The sequence below is a fragment of the Phycodurus eques genome, chromosome 10 (genome assembly GCF_024500275.1).
Source record: "Phycodurus eques isolate BA_2022a chromosome 10, UOR_Pequ_1.1, whole genome shotgun sequence".
NCBI lineage: Eukaryota > Metazoa > Chordata > Actinopteri > Syngnathiformes > Syngnathidae > Phycodurus > Phycodurus eques.
This window is the reverse complement of record NC_084534.1, coordinates 7206861-7233599: the sequence shown is the minus strand read 5'-3', so window position 1 is coordinate 7233599 and position 26739 is coordinate 7206861. Positions and strand designations below refer to the sequence as shown.

Below are 26739 nucleotides of genomic sequence, written 5' to 3'. Positions count from 1 at the left end.
CCCGGAGGACACGACGTCCACAATTTCCAAAAACAATTTGAAATGTGGACTCGCCGGACCACAGAACACTTTTCCACTTTGCATCAGTCCATCTTAGATGTGCTCGGGCCCAGAGAAGCCGGCGGCGTTTCTGGGTGTTGTTGATAAATGGCTTTTGCTTTGCATAGTAGAGTTTCAAGTTGCACTTACGGATGTAGCGCCAAACTGTATTTACTGACATTGGTTTTCTGATGTGTTCCTGAGCCCATGTGGTGATATCCTTTAAACATTGATGTCGGTTTTTGGTGTAGTGTCGCCTAAGGGATCGAAGGTCACGGGCATTCAATGTTGGTTTTCGTCCTTGCCGCTTAGATGCAGTGATTTCTCCAGATTCTCTCAACCTTGTGAATGACTGAGCAATTCAGGGAAACTCCTTTTATACCCAATCATTGCACCCACTTGTTCCCAATTAGCCAACTTTCTCAGTCTTTTTTGCCACATGTCCCAGCTTTTTTGGAACGTGTTGCAGCCATAAAATTCTAAGTTAATGATTATTTGCTAAAAACAATAAAGTTTATCCGTTTGAACATTAAATATCTTGCCTTTGTAGCGTATTCAATTAAATATAGGATGAACATGATTTGCAAATCATTGTATTCTGTTTTTATTTATGTTTAACACAACGTCCCAATTTCATTGCAATTGGGGTTGTATAATCTATGAAAGTTTCATTTTTTTGAATTATGGAAATAAATAGACTTTTCCATGATATTCTAATTTTTTGGAATCTGTGCATCATTGTGAAGCACACCAAGGAGATGGTGGTGGACTTCCCCGCACATCTCACATCAGAGGACCAGCAGTGGAAGTGGTCTCCAGCTACAGTCCACCTTTCCGAGGGCCTCACCTTGAACCGAAACACCCCAATGTCACTACTTCCTCCGGAAGCTGCGACGTGCCTGATTGAGGAGCAGTGTCTTGAGGAGCTTTTACGGATGTGTGGTGGAGAGCTGACTATGGGGTGAGAGACAGGGTGCACCCTGAACTGGTTGCCAGCCAATCACAGGGCACTCACAGACAACCAACCATTCGCACTCACATCTACGGACAATTTAGTCTTCAGTTAACTTACGATACATTTTTTTTTTTTGGGGGGGGGGAGAGTCATCTTTGGTGCTGGCAGATGGTCTGGGTCTTGAACCGAAGTCCCCCACGGTGGCAGGCGATGATCTTAACCATTGGGTCACCTATCATGTAAATATGTGCAATCCAAGTCTCTGGTATTATTTTTTTCTGCTGCATCCAAATCATTTCTGTATACTGCAAATATGTATTTTCTCAATCTTTTTTCATCTTAGTTTCTTATTTGATTTATAATTTACACGTCATGAGAGTTATTCAGCTAATCTGCGACCTTAGGTAGAACATTTCCTGCCATATCATGTGTACATTTGTGTTGGTATGACAGTTAAACTCTTTGAATCCACAAAACTAGCTCTTAAAACGTTTTTTTTTTAATGTTTTTTTGTATTATTATGATTCGTGTCGGACGCTGATGGACAGCTCTGTCACTTTCAGTTATTTTTGACAAACTTCTGCCACCTAGTGTTCCATTTTTCATGGCCCATTTCATTTGGATTTGCATTTTCCTTCGTTCTCCACTTTGCACTGTAGTTCGGTTGACCTGCTGGACACTTGTCGTACTGCATGTTCTTGTCTCTCAAGAGACAAAATGTTAATTCATAAGATGATCTTGGTGTAACTGAATATTGTACCCAGGCTGCTAATCGTGAAAACAATAAATCGATTTACTCTGCATGTGTTGTCTATGAATTCGATTCATTTAAAATGTGCAAAGTGTTTCGACCATTAACAATCAAGCATTTTATCTTATTTCATCGAGGAGGAGGAGGAGGAGGAGGAGGAGTAGGGGGCGGGGGGACTTGGGGACTCTGACGTGTAGGAGCGCGGTAGGCGCATGCGCACAAGCGCTCCACGCAGCCCGCGCCGGTGGTGAACGCAAGTGAGAGAAATTCAAGTGCGTGATCCGTGAAGCAAGTCAGGCGGGGACGGCGGTACCTGCTCTTGAAAGGATTTCGCCTCATATTTGACACCCGACCGGACTAAAGGTGACTGGGGAACAGGTAAGAAGCTCAAAGCGCATTCCTCGTCGCACTTCTGAGCATACGGTTGGCGAAAGGTTGCTGGGAGCGTCAACATCGCAGCTGGCGCGCTGCCGCATGTCGGCGTTTTGAGTTCAAAACAAACGTGACGAAGTGGCTCGCGCAAGGTTGATGAAGGCTGTTGGCGCCGTGATTCGTGTCGACGCCGGCTGTATGCGAGCATCTCGCGCCCCGCTCGGCGCTCCCTTCGGTGGCTGCGGGGCGTTTGTAGTCGGGGAAGTTCAACGCTTTTGTGTTGGTACGGCGCCGCGCTGCTCGCGAGCGAGGAAAGTCTGGAGTAGTAAAGGCCTTAGCGCGAGGCCCCAGCTCGCTAGCTTGAGTGACAGCTGGCCAGCCAAACCCGAATGCTTGTCCCCGCCCACCGCTGACTCTTTCCGCCAATCCCCACTCGCGTTTATCTCGTCGGAGGCGAACGGCTCTTCGCCGTGACGCCGAGCGGTTATAAAACACTACTTACTGTAATCATCAATAAAGTGGCAAGTCCTGGCTAAAGGTGGTCCAACACCTCAGAGCAAACGAGTGTATTCAATAAAACGCGTTAAGTTAAAACTATTTGATGCTTAAAAGTTGTTCAAATTACGTGCACAGGGAATCGTACGTGCACATTTGAGTCCGTTGTACTGTATATAATCACACAATGGCATCATTTCAACATGAGTAATTAGTCATTTTGAGCCTGCCGACGTGTCTTTTAATGACCGCGGCATCCTCCCAGTGTCATTTCCTGTGCCTGCCTCGGTGGTGTTATGCCCTTGATCGGCCTATAAAACACGGCCGCCCCCGTTGCTACGTTTGTATTTGAACACTTTTCACGCGTGGCATAATGTTGAATCGACGGTCTGCGACAGACGGTGCCGGCCGTAAAGTGGACCCGTTCCTATTGTCTCCCATTGTGTCTGAACGTGGGATCGGCTGATCAGGAGACACGTGGGCCGAGAAGCGTGAATGTATCCGGTTTCTCTTTAAGCACGCCCAGACGGCCGTTTTCTGGCCCCAAGTACGACGTTTCCGTTCCACATGTATGTATATGTATACACGTGCATTTGTTGGCTCAACCTGTGCCATGATTGCTAATTTGCAGGGCATAGTTGTTTGTTAAGACAGACAAAGACTATCCTTGAGCAATGACCGAAGGTGGATCTGCGATACATATCCTCACGATGATATTGTAATCCGACAATTCGGTTATGAATGATGGGATGGCATGGTTGCAGGATGGGCAGCACTTGCTCGGATGCATCAGTTGATTCAAATTCTTTCGTAAAGGTGACGGGACTGCTGATCCTGAATCTGAAGGGACCAAGCCACACTTTTTTAAAAATATATATGTTTTAAAAATAATCTTTAATGCCATTTTATCAGCGTTGCAAGATTATTTGGGTTGGAAATGCCCAGGATGCCCTTTTTCAAGCTATTCTAGTTGGTCCAAAACAACTGGCAGATGAGACTGCTGGATTTCTTATTGATCTTATTTGATATGTAAATATCGGAAGAATTGAAAAAAAAAAAAAAGGATGCTTAATTTGAATATGGAAAAGAGCTTTGCTGTGATTGGTAGTACCCTATAGCTCTTTGTCTATCATCAATTATATTTCCTAATAGAGTGTGTGTGTGTGTGTGTGTGTGTGTGTGCGAGCGAGCAAGAGACAGCGTGAGTAAGTGTATAGTATAATGTGCGGGTAATGCTATTACTAGCACGGTTCAGATTAAAGTACGCCCGAGAGCTGGAAACAAGTCCTCACGAGATGGGACACCTTCTTCGCTTCTCCAGCCCTGCTCTTACGGTCCTAGTTTTGGTAGCAGAAGTTATCAAAAAGTTTCTGGTACCCACAAACGGCAGCATTGATTTTTATTCTCCATTGTTATGCTCAACACGTCCAGGACGTTGTGTATGTTCTCAGCTCCGATTGGCTGTCGCGACGCAGCATCTCACGAATTTGAGTTGAATGGGTGGGTGGTTAGTAACCACGAAGTGGGCAGGTACTTGAATAACGAAGAGCGTATCTGCGTCACAATGACGCCCGATTCTGATCGGCTCGTTTTCCTGCCTTTTGCGTTTCATCGGCTACTGGATAGAATCGGCAAACAGCATAGATGTCAAACATGCACGCAAACAAACACACGTCACACTCATTTTGAGCATTATATGCATAAAACTGAAGAAAAAAAGGAATTTAACGGCACGGGACCTTTAACTGCAATGAATAACTCATCTCATTACCATTTAAGGGGCCTGGCTCACCTTAGCTTTTTATTTTGCCCTTGAATCATCTTCCGTGTGTGTGTGTGTGTGTTTGCATGTATGCGTGCGCATTGTCAGTTGCCACTGTCCTATATTTCCCTCAAACATAAGATGCTTAGTTGGGATGTGGTGGTGATTTCAAGTGCGTAGAGCTTCGGCCTAATGAATTCTAAATGGTGTCATTTATGAGTAGTATAGTTTTTGAATAGTGCCTTCATGGATGGATGTGTGTGTTTGTTGTGTGTGTACAGGAAGAGAGCCTTGATGTGGGCAGTATGAGTAAGACGCCCCCTAACAGAAGAGGGATAACATTTGAGGTGGGAGCTCAGCTTGAGGCCAGAGATAGCCTCAAAAACTGGTGAGTCATGGCCTCATTCATTCCTTTCCATCCTTGAAACTCTTCCCAAATTTCACTTTTGCTTTATTTCCTTCCAGGGACAGTATTTAGTTGTAGTAGTCTCCTTGTCAGTCGTGTACAAAAGTACATTGAAACCTCAAATGTCAAGGACAATCTAATACGTGGTGGCGGCAGTTTAACATTTTCACAGTCAGTGTTGAAAATATTCAGTCATTCTCAAAAGTGTGGTTCGAGTACCATGACTAGTACGCGCGTTTTGGCTAGTGGTACGTGAAAGAATGCCAATGCCTAAGTACAGTTCAGTTGTATTTAACTTTTCAGTACAGTACATTTGCATTTAATCCGTTTATTTATTTATTTTTTTGGGGGGGGGGCATAATGTTACAGTGTCTTACAATAATATTGTAGTGTTAATAATAGTGTTTTCAAACGTTTACTTAGGTGCAATTTTTATATAACGTATGTGTATAATACCTATATTTAATTGAACCATGACATAAGTCCAGTCTTTTAAAGACTGTGCATAATGTTACAGTGGCTTACAGTACACTTCACACCAATCTGATTGGTTTGATCAGTATCGGCCGATAATTTGCATTTTATGCTGATCGGCTTTGTCATAATTTGCCGATCTGATCAATGAAGTCATTGATCGGCTCTGCAAAAGACATTTATTTTGCGCCGCCATCATCTACAGTATATTTGAATCCAAAAGCTAATTTATTTGTATCCCTCTCGTGTGTCTTTTGACGTAGAACTGTAAATATCTGCCAACCAATAAAGTTATTTTTTAAAAAAACATGTCGGCGGTGTGGGACAGACAACACGTCAGAGACAGACAATATGTAATGCGTGGAGCAGGCGACAAGACAAATTTGGTCTTTCACGATTGCACTATGTCAGAGTACTGTAATAAGATCTTGTATTCCGATACCACCGCATCCCGTCTTTAACGATCACTGGGTTTTATCTGGTCAAGTCAAACGCAACCGGACACACTCGTTATCATGTCGATGACAACAACAATGGATCGCGCCGTGTGTATTATAAGAACAAAATGGGGGAAAAAAGTGTGCTGGTGGTCACCGGTGCTCGGGAGAGGACTTTAATTCAAGGATTGCTTGAGGTTATGTTCACGTACATTTAATATGATATGGCCCGCAAGCAGGCAACAAAACCTTATGTAGCCTAGCAAGCTAGTGCTAGCACTAACAGTTGTACGTAAACATGCCGGCGTTTTGTCGAATCATGCTCTAAAGTTTCCGTGTGTATGTGTGAAGTAATTTAATTACAGTAAGTTAGCACCCATTATTTTTGTCATGTTGTAATATTGGTTTGACCTGACTGATTAAAATACATGACCTGAATAGAGAATACTTTTGAAAATAATCAGTATACAGTACACAAGTATATACAGTAAATGAACAAGTCATTTAAATAGACACATGGCTCCATCTTGTGATCGGGTTATCGTTTTTTTTAAACTCGGTCATCAGTGATCGGCCCCAAAAATCCTGATCGTGTAAAGCCTAGCCTACAGTAATGTTTATTAAAAATATACCTTTTTAGCAACACAACCTCAGCTTTGTTTTAATAAACACCAGGTCTTAGTACGCTTCTGGTTTTTAATGTCGATCATTGTGGTGGTACTTGGAAAGGCAAGTATTTTTGTAGGTGGCACTTGGTGTAAAACGTTTGAGAACCGCTGGTTTAGACACAGTGTCCTTGGTTTCCAACGGAGTTCCATTCCTACAGTGGCAACATAACTCAAATATTTACACTATACAGTGGACCACCACATACTTGCTGTTCGGCAGCTGCGGATGCCCCTATTTGTGGATCTTTTTCCCGTTTTCTTTCCTTTTTGTCCATTCTTACTTTATTATGATTATTTATTTATTTATTTTATTTTTCTGTTTTGGGGGCAAGCAACTCCAAAAATGCTTTGTGGTTTATCACCACTTTTTCAAGAATTTTTGGGGTTTACAAAAACAAACAAAAAAAGAATAATTTCAATGCAATTGTAATGGCCGTTAATTATCCTCAGATTTTGACTATCCACTCTACATATAAACACTTTAATATATTAAGTCATAACGTGCCATTAACTACCACTATTGTATTAGTTGTCATAATTAGAAAATGTGTATAATGTATGGGCGGCACGGTTACCGATTGGTTAGCACATCTGCCTCACAGTTCTGAGGACCGGGTTCAAATCTGGCCTAACCTGTGTGGAGGTTGCATTTTCTCCCCGTGCCTGCGTGGGTTTTTCTCCGGGTACGCCAGTTTCCTCCCACATTCCACAAAACATGCATGGTGGGTTAATTGACAACTCTAAATTTCCCATAGGTGTGCATGTGAGTGCAAATGTGTTTGTCTATATGTGCCCTGCGATTGGTCGGTGACCAGTTCAGGGTGTACCACGGCTCTCGCCCAAACTCAGCTGGGATGGGCGTCAGCACGCCCGTGACCCTAATGAAAAATGGATAGCTAGATGGGAATTCAAATGGTAAAATTGTTCATTTGTTTGCAAGCGTCTGGTCATACACTAGTCATTATGCTTTTTTTCCATCTGCATAGTGAAATTTGACAATGAAATGTTGTGGTTATACTGTTCTGAGCATGGACATTTTTTTCTCAGAAAATGTAGGATGAACTCAACTGGGGTATTACACTTTGAAAGCTCCACAGTATAGCAACACACACACAACTTTTATTGTATTTCTGAACATATCTAGACCAGGGGTCCCCAACCTGTGGTCCGCACGTCATTTGGTAACCAGGCTGCAGAGTGAGACTGTTCAAAACATATTTTAACAATAATCAGAATCTGAGTTTTATTTAGAAAATTAGGTGTAACTAAACCTGTCACGTTAATTACTATATTGACTTACCTTTTCCATCCATCCATCCATCCATCCATCCATTTTCTACCGCTTATCCGAGGTCGGGTCGCGAGGGCAGTAGCTTTAGCAGGGACGCCCAGACTTCCTTCTCCCCAGCCACTTCATCCAGCTCTTCCGGGGGGATCCTGAGGCGTTCCCAGGCCAGCCAAAGGACGTAGTCTCTCCAGCGTGTCCTGGGTCGTCCCCGGGGTCTCCTCCCGGTGGGACGTGCCCGGAACACCTCACCAGGGAGGCGTCCGGGAGACATCCGAATCAGATGCCCCAGCCGGCTCATCTGGCTCCTCTCAATGTGGAGGAGCAGCGGCTCTACTCTGAGATCCTCCCGGATGACCGAGCTTCTCACCCTATCTCTAAGGGAGAGCCCGGACACCCTGCGGAGGAAACTCATTTCGGCCGCTTGTATCCGGGATCTTTTTTCACGCTGCGTTGCTTGAACGCGGCATGCTCCTCCTTGTGTACATTCTTCACATGCCCGATCAAATTTGTGTTGAAGCATTTAGATGACGTTCCCCACGACGTACTTCAGTTGTGCACAGACTGCAAATAACTTGTGTTGTTTTTCTGAGACACCGCAAAATAGTCCCACACCGATGACATGTTTTTAACCGAGAAGTTTGTAAAAAAACTTTATTGGCCGTCCGATAGTTACAGTACTGCGCCACAAGATACGTGACAAGGCTAAAAATAAACTAGCTTTTGGATTCATGCGCAGCGCGGAGTTAAATGTCTTGTGCGGAGCCGATCGATAACGTCATTGATCGGATCGGCGAATTATGACATGAAAGCCAATCAGCATAGAATGCTATTTATCGGCCGATACCGATCAGATCGGCGTAAAGTCTAATGAAAATAAGATCTCACATGCATGTTGTACAACATAAAAAATTATCAGGAGTATAAAATGTAATTCCCCCTTGCGTTATAAATAAAAGATGTTTCATCTTCCAAATAATACAAAATCATTCTATGCTACTCACAAAAAGCTGGGAACATTGGGCTTTCGGGTGAAATTTCAGGGTGAACCTAAAATGCACCATAACCTTCACAGATGGTCAACTTAATTTCACCTTAGCTGAACACGTTTAGAGGTTTGTTTTAGTACTTTTTGCACAACTTGCTGTTCTCTAATAATGAGCCTAATGGCAAAATTCACAACAGGTATTTGAAACATGAATAACCCTTAACTTTTTTTGTTTTGTTTTTACGAGGCAAAACATCACCAGCCTCATTCCTTGTAAGTGTTGTATTTGTGACTTTCTGCTTGTACTGAAGTCTTAAAAAAAAAATCAATGTAAATACTTCTTTTCTTTCGTTGCTCTGTAGGTATGCTGCCAACATAGAGAAGATCGATTACGACGATGAGAAAGTACTAATTCATTACCGTCAGTGGAGCCATCGTTATGACGAGTGGTTTGAGTGGACAAGTCCCTATCTGAGACCTGTAGAGAGGGTCCAACTGAGGCGTCAAGGCTTGCAGGACGACGCACCTGTGCCTGTAAGCAAAAGACATTGGTTTTGGTTTTTTTACCCTTTCATAACCAGGGAGCAAACAGCCTGTTAATGAAAGGGTAAAAAAAAAAAACTGATAAAACCGGTTGGCTCTTGACAATGGTATTGTTTACTTTCTGTGTCAAGACATTATTTGAAACACTAAAGTAAGAAAAAGTAAATTCCTTCAGCTTTAAATAAAGGGGTTTGACACAACTGTCACGCTAACAGAAATTCTAAACATTTTATCCATAATATATTTTATAAAATTCCCTAGAAAGCTAAGAATGGCAGGAAGGGCCTATCTGATCCTCAGTTCCAGTGCTTCAACAGTAACCAATACTGTGTTACTAGCACTGAAATGTTTTGTTTCTTTTTCTTGCTAGGGTTTTCACGTGAATGACAAGGTCCTGGCAAGCTGGTCTGACTGCCGTTTCTATCCTGCTAAAGTAATCTCGGTCAATAAAGATGGTGGGTAAATTAAACAAAATGGATAGTTACATTGTTATCATAATAACTAGAATGAAATACATTTTTTTTAAGTCACTGTTTTTAAGTCCATTGTCCTTTATCCTCCTCAGTGTCTTACACTGTGAAGTTCTTTGATGGCATCATTCAGACGGTGAAAGGAATACACGTGAAACCTTTTATTAAAGAGGTACGTTGCTACTAGAGTGCAACGAATAATCGATTAAGCAACAACTAACCTATTCAATTAATCAATAATAATTTTTGACAATCAATTAATCGTTTAGAACAGTGGTTCTTAACCTTGTAGTAGGTACTGAACCCCACAAGGTTCACACCCGTTTCCACTGAAGCCTTCCTAATTAGAAAAATAAAATATGGATTGTTTCAAATTCAAAACAGGTATATATCTTATTGTTTTTATATACATTATTTTCTGTCAAATGTCTGTCTGTTGTCGTACTAGAGCGGCTCCAACTTCCTTGTGTGTTTTTGACATACTTGGCAAATAAAGATGATTCTTATTCTGAAGTGCCACTCACGAATCATTTTCACAATGATTGGTTAGCACATCTGCCTCACAGTTCTGAGGACGTGGGTTCAAATCCCGGCGGGCTCCGCCTATGTGGAGTTTGCATGTTTTCCCCGTGCCTGCGTGGATTTTCACCAGGTACTACGGTTTCCTCCCACATCCCAAAAACATGCGTGGTAGGTTGATTGAAGACTCTAAAATTGCCCGTAGGTGTGAATGTGCGTATGAATGGCCGTTTACATGTTTCTGTGTGTGGCCATGAAAAGGGTTCGTAGCTAAGAGTAAATATTTAGGGGTATTTTGTTTTCGTTCAAATGTTCTGCATTAATAGCACATGATTTGATATTGACAAAAAAGTAGACCTCATAAAATTGGTTGGGGAATGAGCAAGTAATTAATTGTTTCAATGTGCATTAAGTTTGATGGGAACGTTGCCCCCACCAACGTAGCCGCTACATAGGCACCTCATTTAGCCGGTATCTAGTATGTTCTCTATTTATGTCTATGGATTGTTGTTTACAACCTGAAGTCACTCCACCCACCCCTCTCCTATTGGATGCGCTGTCTAATGCCACATCGATGCTGCTCAACTCCAGTATATTGTTGACATATTGCTAAATAATGATATTTAAAAAAACAAAAACATTTCAGCTTCAGGCGCAGTGGTGCAACGGCAAACACCCACCTTGACGGAACGTTGTTTTGTACACGACTTTCAAAATGAGGTGTAAAAAGGCTGTGTGTGTCTAGCCCTCCGTTGAACCCCTGCGACTGCCTCACCGAACCCCTAGGTTCGATCGAACCCAGGTTAAGAACCACTGGTTTAGAGCGGTAGTTTAACTTCAAATTGTCCAAATCCTTGGAATTTCAGCCTCTCAACAGTAAATATTCTCTGATTTCTGTAGTTCACCATGAGAGCAGACTAATTATCTTCGTGTTTCATCAAAATAAGACATTCGCAAAGATCTTTTACTTCGGTAAACAATGATCAACATTTTTGTCGATTTTCTGACATGTTACGGACCAAAAGTTTTTTTTTTTTCTTTTTTTTTACCCATTAAAATACAATTAATCGCTTAATCAAAAAGACAATTGACAAATTAATTGATTTTTACGATAATCTTTAGTTGTAGCCCTAATTGCTACTCGACCATCAATTTCTTATCCATTTTCTTTGTTTGCTCACAAATAGAGAGGTGCAGGAAAATCTCGGAGTTCGGAGAGAAACATGGTTAGGAGAGTCCCAAACCGCAAAGACCGGAGGCCTCCAGTGAACGGTGAGCCCAGGAGCAAGCGGGCAAGACGAAGCACCTCTGACCAAGAGAATGACAGTAACAGTGAAGACGTGGAGCGGGAAGCGAGGATGGTAAACGGGAAAAACAAGAGAGCAAATGGGAAAATGGAGGCCTCGCCCGCTCTGAAAGAAGCAGAGGAAAAATCTGGGCAGGCAGACAAAAAAAAACACAGTGATGCAGAAGATGGCAGCCAACTTACAAATGGCACAAAGGACTGTCATAAACATGAGGAAACATGTAATGTAAATGGAGATGTAAAAAACGAAGAAGAGGAAGTGGAAGTGGAGGTGAATGCAGCACAGCCATACACTGACTCAGCTAAGCCATACACAGAGGTGCCCGATCAACCAGAGCACGCAACCACCGAATCCAATGAAGACTTGGAGCAAAAACCAAATATCGAATCGGAAAGCTTGCAGCCTGATGTGCCCGTTCTTCCTCACCCTCAGCCTGTGAAGCGTAAGTCCGTCAATAAATTCCCTCAGTTTTCTTTAAAAAAATCATAACATGCAACAAAAAAAAAAAAAAAAAAAAAATAGTTGTGACTCGACATTATAGCGGGGCTAGAGAGAGGCAATTAATGTCTTTTTCCTGCTTTTGACAGCTGTGAGGAAGCAGGGTTTCCACAACCCTAACAGATTCAGCAGAGAACCACGTAAGCTATCCTTTTGATATGAGCAGTTGTGTCTGTATTTGTAATGTCTGACTCATACTTGTTCCACAATGCAGTGTACAGGGTGATCAAAAACCAACCTCCTCCTGTACTTTCCATCAACCTCGACCATAACCCATTCAAATGTAGCGCCACTGGCTGCACAAAGTCATTCCGTAAGGCGAAGCTGTTGCATTACCATATGAAATATTACCACGGTGAGGAGCAACCTCTGGAGGCCGAATGCAGCCCCTCGAGGAGCAGCCACACCAGGTCGTCAGAAAAACAGGCTACGGGTACCGGTTTGGACGGCCCAAAGAGAAGGCGAACCATTTCCGCTTCACTGCGTGAGTTTTGCCCGAGTTTTATCTGTCCAAATTGAATTTGCGAGCTCATGGGGTGATCACACAACGCTCACACCATATGCTAATTAATCAAGCAGATTTAATTGTTGCAGATTCAGTTGTTCCATCACATAATGTGTAGTTGTTTCCTCTTGAAACATCTACTGCCAATAACAACGAGAAGAGGTCAAATAAGTATTGCCAAGGTCACACGAATGCTTTCTTATCAATAATGTGATTTTTTGTTTTGTTTTTATTTATTTTCTCTTCCCCCCCATTGCAATTTTTAGTCATTTTTTTTTCCATTTAAAAAGAACCCACAACAGAAATCCAGTAGACTCTAAAAGCAGCATTGTGCAAACTAACCAGCAGTTCTTAGAATAAGCGTTTATATCATATATTACATTTGTTTACCTCTTTTACATGCAGTCTTTGAAAATAGTTCAAGTTCAATAATATCTACTCCCAGTATGTCAATTTAAATGCTAATAATTGTGGCAATAAATGTAGCCGAACTGTTTTAGAAAAATGTAGATGTATTTTAACTATGCTATGTAGCTGGAAACAGCGCTGGCAGTTTTGCTTTTAATAAATGTCCACTCAATCTTACTCACATAATGTGCATTTTTGGGGTAAATATTCGTGATTCACCAAAATTAGCCAAAAAGTGCACTTTCGGTTTCAGACAAGACTTTTGTCACCTAAATAAACGGGCATATTTTAATTAATGTAAAGTGTTTTGTGTTGCATTTTTTTTTTTTTTTTTTATATGAAAAGCATTTACAAATTTAGTTTGATTAATTTCGTTTGGCGTTTCGGTCAAGAATTTTCATTTCAGTGCATCATTCATAAATATGGCTCATAATTTTATAGTCTGTCGATGTCGTCATCGTCGTCATTCAATTGTTGCTCATGGTCTGGTAATGAAAAAACAAACTACTGTAAAAATGACAAAAATTTGCAAGATCGCAGAATTGTAATTGCAATATAACTAGCACCCAAAGAATCATTTAAAGAATGGATTTGGGTACTAATGTACTAACCATCTCATACTCGTCCAATGTCTTCCATTTTGTGCAGACACAGTAGCAGCTGCGGCAACTCGGGGTGAAGTTAAGACTGCAGGCAGACGCACATCCGCTCCCTCTGCAATTAGCACGCATGGCCATCAGCAGAGGGCGCTACTAAGGGAGAAAAGCAAGGAGAACCAGCTTGACAGGAATGGATGCCAGCAGCAGGATAAAGAGTCAGACAAGTGTGGCTTTGACATTGGTCAGTAACAACTGCCAAACAAGAGAGAGAGTTTTCTTGAGTGTCAAATGGCCGCATTTGTTGGAGTACAGCGTTCCCTTGAATATTTGTGATTCGCTACTTTCTGATTCACCTATTTGCTAATGTTTTCATATCTCGTGGCATCTAGGTGCCAAGAAACTATGTTGAACTGAGTGGAGAAGCTTCGTGTAGTACTTTGCTGCCATCTTGTGGCATCTATAGGCTATTATAGGCATCAATTACTCGCAGATTTTTGCTATAGAGGGGGAAACACTGTAATGATGTTATGTTGGATGATTAAAGCTTGCAACGTTTCCAGGTCCGGTCAAAGAAAGACCAAGAGAAAAACCCAAACAGAAGGACTTCCTTCGCATTAAGCTTAAAAAGAGGAAGAAAAAGAAGAAGGCCCAGTCTGGTAAGCAGGGATTCTGTGCATCGAGCCCCATCGCATCGTTGCTGCTTTGCATGTGCGCTCACTGTAACATTGTGGAAGCGGCTTGGCTGCAAAGTGTGAAGCCCTCCATTTTGTCCTGTCTGCGTGGTTGCTGAGCTTCTCTGTGTGTGGGAGAAGTGTTACATCTGCCACTGGACCCATTCGGCCAACCCAGTAACTTTGTGTCACGTACAGAAGCGGTTTAATTCCATGACAGCTCCTCAGTACTGGTGATTACAAAGGCAGATTGTATTATGCCACTGATAATGACTAACCCAAACACAAAGTCCAACACTGTTTTATGGAATTCACAACCAGTGTGTTTTGTATGTACAAACTGAATTACAATGAAGTTGGGATGTGTAAAACGTACATAAAATAAGAAAGCAATGAGAGGCAAATGTAAAATTTCAACCTATATTTAATTGCACTACAGAGACAAATGTTTGTGACTGTCCCAACATTTTAAAGGTTGGGAACAACACACGACGAGGTAGTTTGTGCAGCGACTCAAGAGCACGTCTTCACGCAGCACAATAAGGCATGCACTAGTTACTGTTGTTTATGGAATTATCATTCAGCGTTTTTCAATATAAAATGACTAATTATGACTCTACTACTGCGTTAGCATCGGTTAGTGATAGAAATATATACAAACAAATGATACAAATATGTCGAGACCGTCGTAAATGTTTGGAGTGCTTTCAATTGAATATAGGTTGAAAATGATGTGCTATTCATTGCTTTTGTATTTTATTCACGTTTTACACATCCCAACTTCACTCTTTGATGATGATGTTCGCTACATACAGTCCTGCTCACCATTATTGGCACCCATGAAGTTCATGTACTAAATGTGGAATACCTCCTGAAGAAAATGAATCAGGTGACACAACATTTTTCTGTACAGAACTTGTTGATACCAAAGAGCAAATGGTAAACAATATTTTATGGACAGATGAAACAAAAATAGAGCTTCTTGGAAATGCACACAAACAGTATGTTTACACCATTTAAGGAGAAGAACTCCCACAGTCAAGCGTAGTGGAGGGTCCATAATGCTATGAGGCTGCTTTGCTACATCTGGTACTGGAGGTCTTGACTGTATCACAGGAATCATGAAATTAGAAAACTATCAAGAGATTAAGAGTCAAATGTCTTACCCAGTGTAAGAAAAGTTGTTTCGAGGCAAAGATCATGGGTGGTCCAGCAAGACGGAGACCCAAAGCACATTGACTGTTTTAAAAACGGCCTGCAATAAGTCCTGATCTCAATCCGATTGAAAATCGTTTGGGGGAGCTGAAATCTGCCATTGGGGAAAAGAAACCTAAAAATGTTCAAGGACTTCAACAAATTGAAAAGGAAGAGTGGGAGTAAATACCACCTGAGAAGGGCAAAAAGCTTACAGATGGATACAAGAAACATGAAGAGGCTGTCATCACTGCCAAAGGGTGTGCAACCAAATATTGAGGAGTGCCAATAGTGCTGCACATGCTTTTTTCCAGTTTTTTTTTCTTTGAAAGTACAATATCTAAGTTGGGGGGGAAAAAAAAAAAATGTGTTCAATTACTTTGGGGCTCCAATTAAAAGATCCTGATGATATAAGTTTGGTACATTTTCATTTATTTCTGAAGATATGCAAAAAAATGGAAGGGGTGCCAAATAGGGTGAGCACGACTGTACTTGCCAGTAGGATAATCAATGATTTTCTGTTGTCAAAGCTCTACAGACCCTTTCCAAAACATTAGAATATCATGGAAAAGTTTATGTATTTCCATAATTCCATTCAAAAAGTTAAGCTTTCATAGTTTATAGATTTGGTTCCCACAGTTTAAATAATTTCCAGTGTTAATGTGTTTATTTTTGACAGAATTGTGGCTTCCAGTTCATAAACCCACGAAATCAGGAATTTAAAAAAATGGAATACTGTGAAGAAATAACCATTTACTTCTCAGTTTTTGTAGAGGAAAAAAAAATATATAAATCAATCAAAATAGGGTACTTTCAAAACGATGTGTTGATATGCGATACACAACTTGTTTGGGAATCCCTTTGCTTTAATCACTGCCTGGATGCGCCGTGGCATTGAGGCATTCAGCCTGTGGCATTGCCTGGGAGTTATGGAAGCCCAGATTTCCTTGATGCTTGCTGTCAGTTCTTTGTTTTTGGGTCTGGTGCCCCTCGGTTTCCTCTTGATAATACCCCATCGATTTCTCAATGGGGTTGGCTGGCCAGTCAAGCTCTGTGATGGCATCAAACCAGGTTTTGGTGCTTCTGGCGGTCTGGGCAGGGGCCAGGTTCGTGCTTGAAGATGAAATCTGCATCTCCATCCAGATCCTAAGCAGAAGGAATCATGAAGTCCTCTAAAACATTCTGGTAGACTGTTGCGGTGACCTTGGCTTTAAGAAAGCAGAGTTTACCAACAGCTGCACTGAACATTGCACCCCAAATCATGACTGACTGTGGATATTTCACACTGGAGCTCAAGCAGCTTGGGTTCTGTTCTTACTCCAAACCCTTGGACCTTGATTCCCAGAATGAAAGGCGCACTTTACTTTAATCGGAAAAGAGGACCTCGCACCACTGGCCAACAGTCCAGTCCTTCTCCTTGGCCCAGTTGAGACGCTTCCTACGTTGGCTCAGGCTCAGAAGTGGCATGACCCGAGGAACCCGAGCGACAGTTGTAGCCCATCTCCCGGGTGTGTCGGAATGTGGTGGTTTTTGAAGCTGTGACTCCTGCCTCATTCCACTTTTTCTGGATCTCTGCTAGATTCTTGAATCTGCTCCGTTTGATAATCCACTGAAGCCCACGGTCATCTCTCTTGCCGGTGCATCTTCTCCTGCCACATTTTGTCCTTCCACTAGACTTTCCATTGATATGCTTGGACGCAGCACTCTGTGAACAGACAGCCTCCTTAGCTATGAACTTTTGTGGCTTACCCATCCTATGGAGGGTATCAATGATGTTCTTCTGGCCAGTTGTCAAGTCTGCAGTCTTCCCCATATTGAACCCAATTGAGACAATTGAACCAAACTGAAGCAATTTAATGACACCTGGGGAAACCTGTGCAGGTGCTTTGAGTTCAGTACAGGGGTCATTAATGTTTTTGAAAGTGAGAGCTACTTCTAGTGTACTGATTAATGCGAAGGGCCATCATTTTGATACACACTTCGGAAAAAACATATTACCTTTAATTCTAGATAATTATTAACAAATAATGACATTCATCTTTGTGAAGACACTGATCGTGTTAATAATCGGTCACAATAATTACCAGCAATGATTTAAGAAGGTAGGAAACAATGTCAATTTGCAACCTTTTATTTCTATACATCTCTAAAGGTGCTTACCTTTTCAAATGATCACTTCTACAACATACCTAGAAATCACAATGTTGCATCACTGGTGAGCTGTTTTCAGAACAGCGCCGCAGGCTATTCATGTGTTCCTTGGGGGTTAACCGCGGTGCCCACGGGCACCATGTTGGTGACCCCTGGTTTAGTAGATGATTAGTGTGTGACATTCAGTTTAAAACATTTATGGCCTGCAAAGTTTGGGCTGATTTCGTCGCAGTATTTAAATTTTTTGAATTCCTGATTTTGTGGGTTTTATGAGCTAGATGCCCAAGTTATGTAAAAATAAACATAAATACTTGAAATAGTTTAAATTGTGAGCCATGAATCTACAGATTCATGGCCCACATGAATCTTGTTAAGTAAGTAAATATTCAGACCACCTTAAATATTTCACTCTTTGTTATGTTGCGGCCATTTGCTAAAATCATTAATGTACACGCAGCACCCCATATTGACAGACAAAAACTGCATTGTTGAAATCTTTGCAGATTGAGTAAAAAAGAAAAACGGAAATATCACGCAGCCATAAGTATTCAGACCCTTTGCTGTGACACTCATATCTTTAACTCTGGTGCTGTCCATTTGTTCTGATCATCCTTGAGAAGGTTCTACACCTTCATTGGAGTCCAGCTGTGTTTGATTATACTGATTGGACTGGATTAGGAAAGCCACACACCTGTCTATATATAACCTTACAGCTCACAGTGCATGTCAGAGCAAATGAGAATCATGAGGTCAAAGGAACTGCCTGAAGAGCTCAGAGGCAGAATTGTGCCAAGGCACAGATCTGACCAAGGTTACAAAAAAACCCATTTCTGCTGCACTTAAGGTTCCTAAGAGCACAGTGGCCTCCATTATCCTTAAATGGGAGACGTTTGGGACGACCAGAACCCTTCCCAGAGCTGGCCGTCCGGTCAAACTGAGCAATCGGGGAGAAGAGCCTTTGTGAGAGGTAAAGAAGAACCCAAAGATCACTGTGGCTGAGCTCCAGAGATGCAGTCTGGAAATGAGAGAAAGTTCTAGAAAGTCAACCATCGCTGCAGGCCTCCACCAGTCGGGGCTTTATGACAGAGTGGTCCAACGGAAGCCTCTCCTCAGTGCAAGAGATGTGAAAGCCTGCATGGAGTTTGCTAAAAAAAACACCCGAAGGACTCCAAAATGGTGAGAAATAAGATTCTCTGGTCTGATGATACCAAGGTATAACCTTTTGTCCTCAATTCTAAGAGCTATGTGTGGAGAAAACCAGGCACTGCTCATCACCTGTCAGTGGCAGCATCATGCTATAGGGATGTTTTGCAGCTGCAGGGACAGGACGGCTGGTTGCAATCGAAGGAAAGATGAATGCGGCCAAGTACAGGGATATCCTGGACGAAAACCTTTTCCAGAGTGCTCAGGACCTCAGACTGGGCCGAAGGTTCACCTTCCAACTAGACAATGACCCTAAGCACACAGCTAAAATAACAAAGGACTGGCTTCAGAACAACTCCGTGACTGTTGTTGAATGGCCCAGCCAGAGCCCTGACTTAAACCCAATTGAGCATCTCTGCAGAGCACTGAAAATGGAGGTCCACCAACGTTCACCATCCAACCTGACAGAACTGGAGAGGGTGTGAATACTTATGGGTGTGTAATATTTCAGTTTTTATTTTTTAATAAATCTGCAAAGATTTCAACAATTCCGTTTTTTTTTTTTTTTTTTGTCAAAATGGGGTGCTGTGTGTACATTAATGAGGGAAACATTAACTTAAATGGTTTTAGCAAATGGGTGCAATATAACAACGAGTGAACAATTTAAGGGGGTCTGAATACGTTCCATACCCACTGTAAATCCAGGGGATATAGAAAAGCCAAAATGTGATTTCCTCACGATCTAGTAACAAATAATGCTCTATAAAGATTAAAAAAATATATCAAACATATAAAATTGGAGGAAATTGGCTACGGACACAGTGCAGTCATTCCCGCTTGTGTAGCTTATTCAGATATGGAGTGCGGTGCAAATACATGGGCACAATTTAGCAGCATGTCTGCAGTTGAACACAGATGTAAATTGTGCCAATTTAAATAGCAGCTGAGTTACAATCATGTGAATGTTGGATGTGTTCTAGGTCGTAGCCAAAGTTGAGCATCATATGCTATCAATTACTAGAGCTGCATCAAATATTCTACAATATAATGTTCAGTTTTGATCTACACTGGTGGAGATCAAATGATTCATTTAAGTATGTTCATGATTGTGGTTGGAGTTTGCAGTGGTGTAACTTTATTGTGTCTTACTGAGAGAGCGGTTCCAAAATATTGTTGACACTTTGAAACCACAGCGTGTCCCTAACTGTTCATCAATTGATCGAATTGTTTCAAAATGTTTGTCTCCTCCTTCTGGACACATGTCAAATGAAGTAAATGTTCAAACTTGTTCTACATCTGCTTCCCCCCCTTCCCTGTATTAACAGACTGCACAGGTAGTGAGGAGAATATTGACTTCTCAGTACCGTGCCCTCCACCCAAATTGAAAATGCCACTCAAATCCCCCCCCTCACACAATTACAAGCATCAGGCCTACCACACCAGGCCCGGATACAGCGACTCATTACAGATAAATGTGGATGGTGGGTATCTGACTGTGTGTGTGTGTGTTTACATGTACTTGTTTGTTCAGTATGTGTGTGACTGTTCATGCTTTTCTTTGGTGTCCTGTTAATGCTGGGTCAATCTTGAGCTGCATCACACCTGCTTTTTGTGTCCTAATGTTCCTTATGTAGCGCAGAACAAGCCCTGTAATGTCACGACTTAAATGTTCTGATGCTTGATTGAACACCGGGCGGTCCTTTACTCATCACTTTATGCATTCCACACATATTTATGCAATTTCAAAAAGTTATAGAATAGAGTCATTCAGGTTTAAATAGTGAAATGTGTACACTTTGGTGTTATCGAGGAACTCCAATTGTCTGTCTTTATTTCTGTAGATGATGATAGCTTAAGTGACTGGTCCACTGACAGCTGCTGCTGGAGTGACGAGGACTATGGGGTGGATGTGGATGTGACAACCCCACCCCTGAGCCTGGACTGTAGCGCTGATGGCAACGACCAAGAGATCGTACGATGCATCTGTGAAGTGGAAGAGGAGAATGATTTCATGATCCAGGTTATTAGTTATGATTATATGGTTGGTAGATTTTGAAGGATTTATTTATTTTTTTATTATTGTTTGACTGTTGTTTTTAATTGTGCCCTTCAGTGTGAAGATTGCTTGTGCTGGCAGCATGGCACATGCATGGGCTTGCTGGAAGACAATGTTCCAGACAGATATGCTTGCTATATTTGCAGAGACCCTCCAGGTGAGAGGACCTTTGAAGTTATTCTTGTGGTTCCTGATGGTGTAGCGCAATGGTGTCAAACTCCATCCATATACAACCTAATTTGGTGCCAAGTGGGTTGGCCCGATAAAATCATAGCACAATTAATGCAACTAATACATTATAATACATTAGAGTAATTAATGAACTATTTTTTTTTTTACAAAAAAATGAGGAACCTCGTTTTTTTTTTATATATATAACATGGAATTTGCTTCAGTTTATCATCTTGTGTGCATTATAACTGATCACCGTGGTTGTATATAAGGGTAGAAAACTTAAAAGTCACAGGTATTTGAAAGTAGGCAATATAGTATTGTATTTTAAATCAACTAATGAAGATGTAGGAATAATTTTCCAATTTTTTTTATGTTTATAATCTCAAAATCCAAATTGTCAGCTGAACCATACAAACTAAATTGAGGACTATTTAAAATTTGCAAGACGGTGATGGGGGTTATCACTTTCTTATACATTCCAAACGTGTGTAATTTAGCTTGTGCACGTCTCGTAAGTCACTCCCTCGCCATTCAGTCACAGCCGCTGCTAAAATCACACCTCTACTGTCTTTGAGGTACTTTTTTCAGTTTCAAATTCATCCTGTGGGTGTAACCCCAGTTGAATAGACTGGGTGGGAAGCTCACCCACGCCTGGGTACGTCGGCCGAGGGCCACGCCAGGTGTCTTCGAAGCCGTGTGCGAAGGCAATTTATTGCTGAAACGGATTAATTCTACAGTATTTCCATTCATTTTAATGGGTGAAAATTGCTTCAGTCTCTGAACAACTTAAGTTTGTGAGCCAAGGTACAATAGGGCAAACACGTATTTAGTCAGCCACCAATTGTGCAAGTTCTCCCACTTAAAAAGATGAGATAGGCCTGTAATTTTCAAAGGTAAACCTCACCTAATAGAGACAAAATGAGGGGGGAAAAAAATCCAGAAACTCACAGTCTGATTTTTGTTTTCTTTTTCAAGAATTTATTCCCAAATTATGGTGGAAAATAAGCATTTGGTCAATAACAAAAGTTCATCTCAATACTTTGTTATATTCCCTTTGTTGGCAATGAAGGAGGTCAAACATTTACTGTAAGTCTTCACAAGGTTTTCACACACGGTTGCTGGTGTTTTGGCGCATTCCTCCATGCGGATCTCCTCTAGAGCAGTGATGTTTTGGGGCTGTCGCTGGGCAACACAGACTTTCAACTCCCTCCAAAGATTTTCTATGGGGTTGAGATCTGGAGACTGGCTCGGCCACTCCAGGACCTTGAAATGCTTCTTATGAAGCCACTCCTTCGTTGCCCAGGCGGTGTGTTTGGGATCATTGTCATGCTGAAAGGCCTAGCCACGTTTCATCTTCAATGCCCTTGCTGATGGAAGGAGGTTTTCACTCAAAATCTCACAATACATGGCCCCATTCATTATTTCCTTTACACGGATCAGTCGTCCTGGTCCCTTTGCAGGAAAAACACCCCAAAAACATGATGTTTCCACCCCCATTCTTCACAGCAGGTATGGTGTTCTTTGGATGCAACTCTGCCTTCTTTCTCCTTCAAACACGACAAGTTGAGTTTTTACCAAAAGGTTCTAATTTTGGTTTCATCTGACCATATGAAATTTCTCCCAATCCTCTTCTGGATCATGCAAATGCTCTCTAGCTCTCTGGATATGTACTGGCTTAAGCAGGGGGACACGTCTGGCACTGCAGGATTTGAGTCCCTGGCGGCGTAGTGTGCTACTGATGGTAGCCTTTGTTACTTTGGTCCCAGCTCTCTGCAGGTCATTCACTAGGTCCCCCCGTGTGGTTCTGGGATTTCTGCTCAATGTTCTTGTGATCATTTTGACCCCGCGGGGTGAGATCTTGCGTGGAGCCCCAGATCGACGGAAATTAGCAGTGGTCTTGTATGTCTTCCATTTTCTAATCATGTCTTCCACAGTTGATTTCTTCACACCAAGCTCCTTACGTATTGCAGATTCAGTCTTCCCAGCCCGGTGCAGGTCTACAATTTTGTTTCTGGTGTCCTTTGACAGCTCTTTGGTCTTGGCCATAGTGGAGGTTGGAGTGTGACTGTTTGAGGTTGTGGACAGGTGTCTTTTATACTGCTAACGAGTTCAAACAGGTGCCATTAATACAGGTAACGAGTGCAGGGCAGAGGAGCCTCTTAAAGAAGAAGTTACAGGTCTGTGAGAGCCAGAAATCTTGTTTGTTTGTAGGTGAACAAATACTTATATTATGGCAGAAAGACAAAAAAATAAACCCTAGTATTTCACCAAATTGCACAGTAACGTCACACGGCAACGTCACATTGCAAAGGAATTAATGCCTCTTCATTCCAGGCCAGAGGCAGAGTCTGCGCTACTGGTATGACCGCGAATGGTTGAGCAATGGCCACATGTACGGCCTGTCCTTCTTGGAAGAAAACTACTCTCACCAAAACGGCAAGAAGATCAGCACCACACACCAACTGCTGGGAGATGTGCACCATGTGGTCGAGATCCTCAATGGACTGCAGCTGAAGATGAACATTTTACAGTGAGTGAAGATGAGGGAAGATGAACATTTTACAGTGAGTTAAATGTTCCCAACACTCTTCATGCTTTTGTAATCTTTTTTTTTTTTTTTTTTCCCCCCTCCCTAAGGAACAACACACATCCAGACCTGAAATTGTGGCGCCAACCTTGGAAGAGAGTAGCAAGGCCACCAACCTTCTCGGACTCTTATCGGGGTAGTGACGCGGCTCCCTCTCCTGTCACTCCTGATGAGGACATGAGTCGGGGGGAGATTTTAATGTCCAGCGCCCTGGAGAAGCTGAGCCGGGCCGCCGCCGCCGCCACCTCGTCCTCGTCCTGCTCCTCGTCTCCGTTCCCGTTCCCGTCGTTCCAGGACTCGTACATCACCAGCGAACACTGCTACCAAAAACCACGGCACTACTACCCAGCAGTGGAGCAGAGACTGGTGGTGGAGACCCGACAGGGCTCAGAGCTGGAGGACAGCATGAGAAGAACTGAGGAGCTACTGGAGCGCGAGCAGCGCTTCGGCAGCCTTCTGGAGACAGACAAACCAAAATCGATCAGCACGAGCAACAAGGTTAGTACTTTGTAATTAAGAGATTCTTTGGACTTACAGCGTCACCAGAAACTATTCACCCACCCTTCACTTTTTCCACATTTTGCTATGTTACAGACTTGTTGTAAAGCTGATTTGAGTATAGTTTTCCTTTTAAAAAAAAAATCCACAGAAAATATCCCATAATGACAAAGTAAAAACATATTTTCAGACAGTTGTGCAAATTTATTGAAAATGTAAACATAGCCCCCCCCCCCGCCCTTCTCTAACTTGATCACCCCTAGGCTATGCCTGGAAGCTCTTGGTCTGAGATTGAAATGAAGAGAGAGGTTTGGAGTCATCCTGAAGAGGCTGCACATAGCTGCAAGCAACAACAACAATGGCAGCTCAACCTGCTGGATCACATCGATGCAGTTCAAGACGAGGTCTCACACAGGATGGACTTTATTGAGCGAGAGTTGGACGGTAAGACATTTACTGTTAGCTGGATGAATTGTGATGCGATCATTTCATACTGTCCACTACCGGTGCAACGATTAATCAACCACTAATCAATTATCAAATGAATCCATAATGATTTTTGATAATCGATTAATTGCTTAGAAACTTCAACTTAGTTGTCCAAATCTGCGGAATTTCAGCCTCTCAACAGTAAATTTTAATAAATGTATTTATTATCACAGTAAATATTATTTTAATAATAAAGCAGACGGATTGTCTTTGTGTTGAATTAAAATAAGACATTTGAAAACATCTTTTACTTTGGAAAACAACATTTTTGCCTTTTTCTAACATGTTAGGCACTAAAACAGTAACTCAGTCGTAATTAATTCATGTTTGTGCATTTTCTGCACTGTCAATTTGAAATGTTTTTGTAGAAAGCGTTGGAATTTTTGTAAATAATTTTTAACAATCTGATTCATTTAATCGAAAATATAACCGACAGATTAATCAGTTATTAAGACACGTTAACGTGATGAATGAAGCATGTGGTGAAAAACTAGCAGGAACGCTATTATTGTAGGTGGAAATGACATGGGCTCAATCAATAAAGTCTCACTGCTACAATGCTGCTGCCAGCACTCCCCAAAAAGTGAATTATTCATTTCTCAGCAGCTCAACAATTTCCAAATAGTAGTGTATGTATTTATGATAGCTTTGTGTTTAACATCTTTGTGTTTGCTGTAGCTAACAAAGTCCAATTGTCAAACCCACCGACCAAGAAAAATAATAATTGAAACAATCTTGTTGAAGCTTGATTTATGGAGCTTGGTTGATAAATGGCGTGAACATTTAATACTCTTTTCATAGTAGTTTATGAAAAGTAATTGTCATGATCGGAGGATCCTTGGTTTATGACAGAGCCGTTCTTACGGTGGAGAGTGCAAGCGACGTAACCTGAATTTAAGTTGGAATGTCATAATTACAGTAATATGATGCAAGGATTTTCAACGTAGCACATCAGTGTGCTGTGAGGGACCATCAGCTCTGAGAATTTTTGATCTACTACTACGTATAGTGACAGCCAAAACTATTAAATCCTCTTCTTGGAACAGAAGTAGTGGGACCAAGCAGGTCCAAAGCCCAAAGCACGAGGGAGGCCGAAGATTGGTTTGCTTAACCCTCATTTATTTTGTGCTTGTACTCAGTGCTGGAGAGCTGGTTGGACTACACCGGGGAACTGGAGCCTCCCGAACCTCTGGCACGCCTGCCTCAACTCAAACACCGTATGAAGCGACTGATATCACAGCTGGGAAAAGTGCATCAGCTCGCCCTGCTCAGCGCCACATGAGGGCGCCACAGAAGTTGGAATCTCACCGAGCTTGGCGATGCAAGAACTCTAACCTGACGTCTGCAGCTGTTTCTCCTCCTTTTAAGGGTTCAGTGTGGTGAATTCGGAGGCTACAACCACTGACATCCTTTTGTATGGAAAGTCAGCATTATGAATCAGGATTAAACACAATAAGTAACCTCGTAAATGCAGGAGGAAGTCCTTCGGAACAGATCACACGCTGGTTCCCATGCAACTTGATGCCTTTTGTCTGCCTGTACAACTAAAGGTGACTTCTCTCAGTGCATAGTGCATTACACACAAGCTTTATATTCAGCTTGCAGTTAAGTTGCATAAACGAATCTACAAATATTTTGGAACATTTTCAAATGTATAAGTTTGTTCTCCAGTTGTGCGTTTTAACTCTTCATGTTCACAACAAGGCTTGATCCCTTGAAAACACCCAGTATGTAACGGCACTTTACAAGCAGTCTTGACATAATTCGGACTTCCTGGAGTCTTTCTATTTTCTTCTACACTGTGATGTTATTTTTGTCTTCAAAGGTATCTTACTTTTTTCTTGTAGCTTTTGAAATGGTGACAAGCATTATTTGTTTTGTATTAGACTAGCGCTTCTCTGCAGTGTGCCAGTATTTTTTTTTTATTTTTTTTATTATTTATCAGTTATAGTATTCCTCACTACCACTGTCTCTGCATTATTGTGCTGCAGCACCTAATGGCTCACCGAAGACGTGTTCTGGACTGTATCCCTCCTTAACTTGGATCCTCCGCTTTTGCCCATGATAAAACCCTCTTTAGACAAGCTGAACATTTTTTTGGGGTTCCATTTTGAGCCACCCGTTTGTTTACAGTACTTTGTAAATATGTCTATCTAAATGTGCTCTCTTTTCCTGAAAACATTCTCCAAATACAGATGTCCTATGCTACTGTACTTTCTGGCTTAGAACAGGGAAGATGTTGAACAATGCAAACAAATCTGCTGGTACATAAATAAACGGTCATTATTAACTATA

At 41.8% G+C, this 26739-nt stretch overlaps 1 protein-coding gene across 3 annotated transcripts; it reads left to right on the top strand.

Annotated features, from left to right (window-relative positions):
- The first annotated feature begins 1972 nt into the window (after positions 1 to 1972).
- phf20a (PHD finger protein 20, a) lies at positions 1973 to 26739 on the top strand. 3 transcript variants are annotated; one of them, XM_061687431.1, is made up of 17 exons: positions 1973 to 2123; positions 4656 to 4762; positions 8995 to 9166; positions 9546 to 9630; positions 9741 to 9817; positions 11352 to 11913; positions 12059 to 12109; positions 12184 to 12453; positions 13531 to 13722; positions 14042 to 14137; positions 19966 to 20121; positions 20482 to 20660; positions 20754 to 20853; positions 23205 to 23400; positions 23508 to 23955; positions 24219 to 24399; positions 25584 to 26739. In XM_061687431.1, exons 2-17 carry the CDS (start codon positions 4680 to 4682, stop codon positions 25724 to 25726), a joined length of 2991 nt encoding a protein of 996 aa, XP_061543415.1. In that variant the 5' UTR covers positions 1973 to 2123; positions 4656 to 4679; the 3' UTR covers positions 25727 to 26739. The 3 variants fall into 3 exon arrangements, with proteins under 3 accessions (XP_061543415.1, XP_061543417.1, XP_061543418.1); XM_061687433.1 differs by lacking the exon at positions 19966 to 20121; XM_061687434.1 differs by lacking the exons at positions 9546 to 9630; positions 9741 to 9817.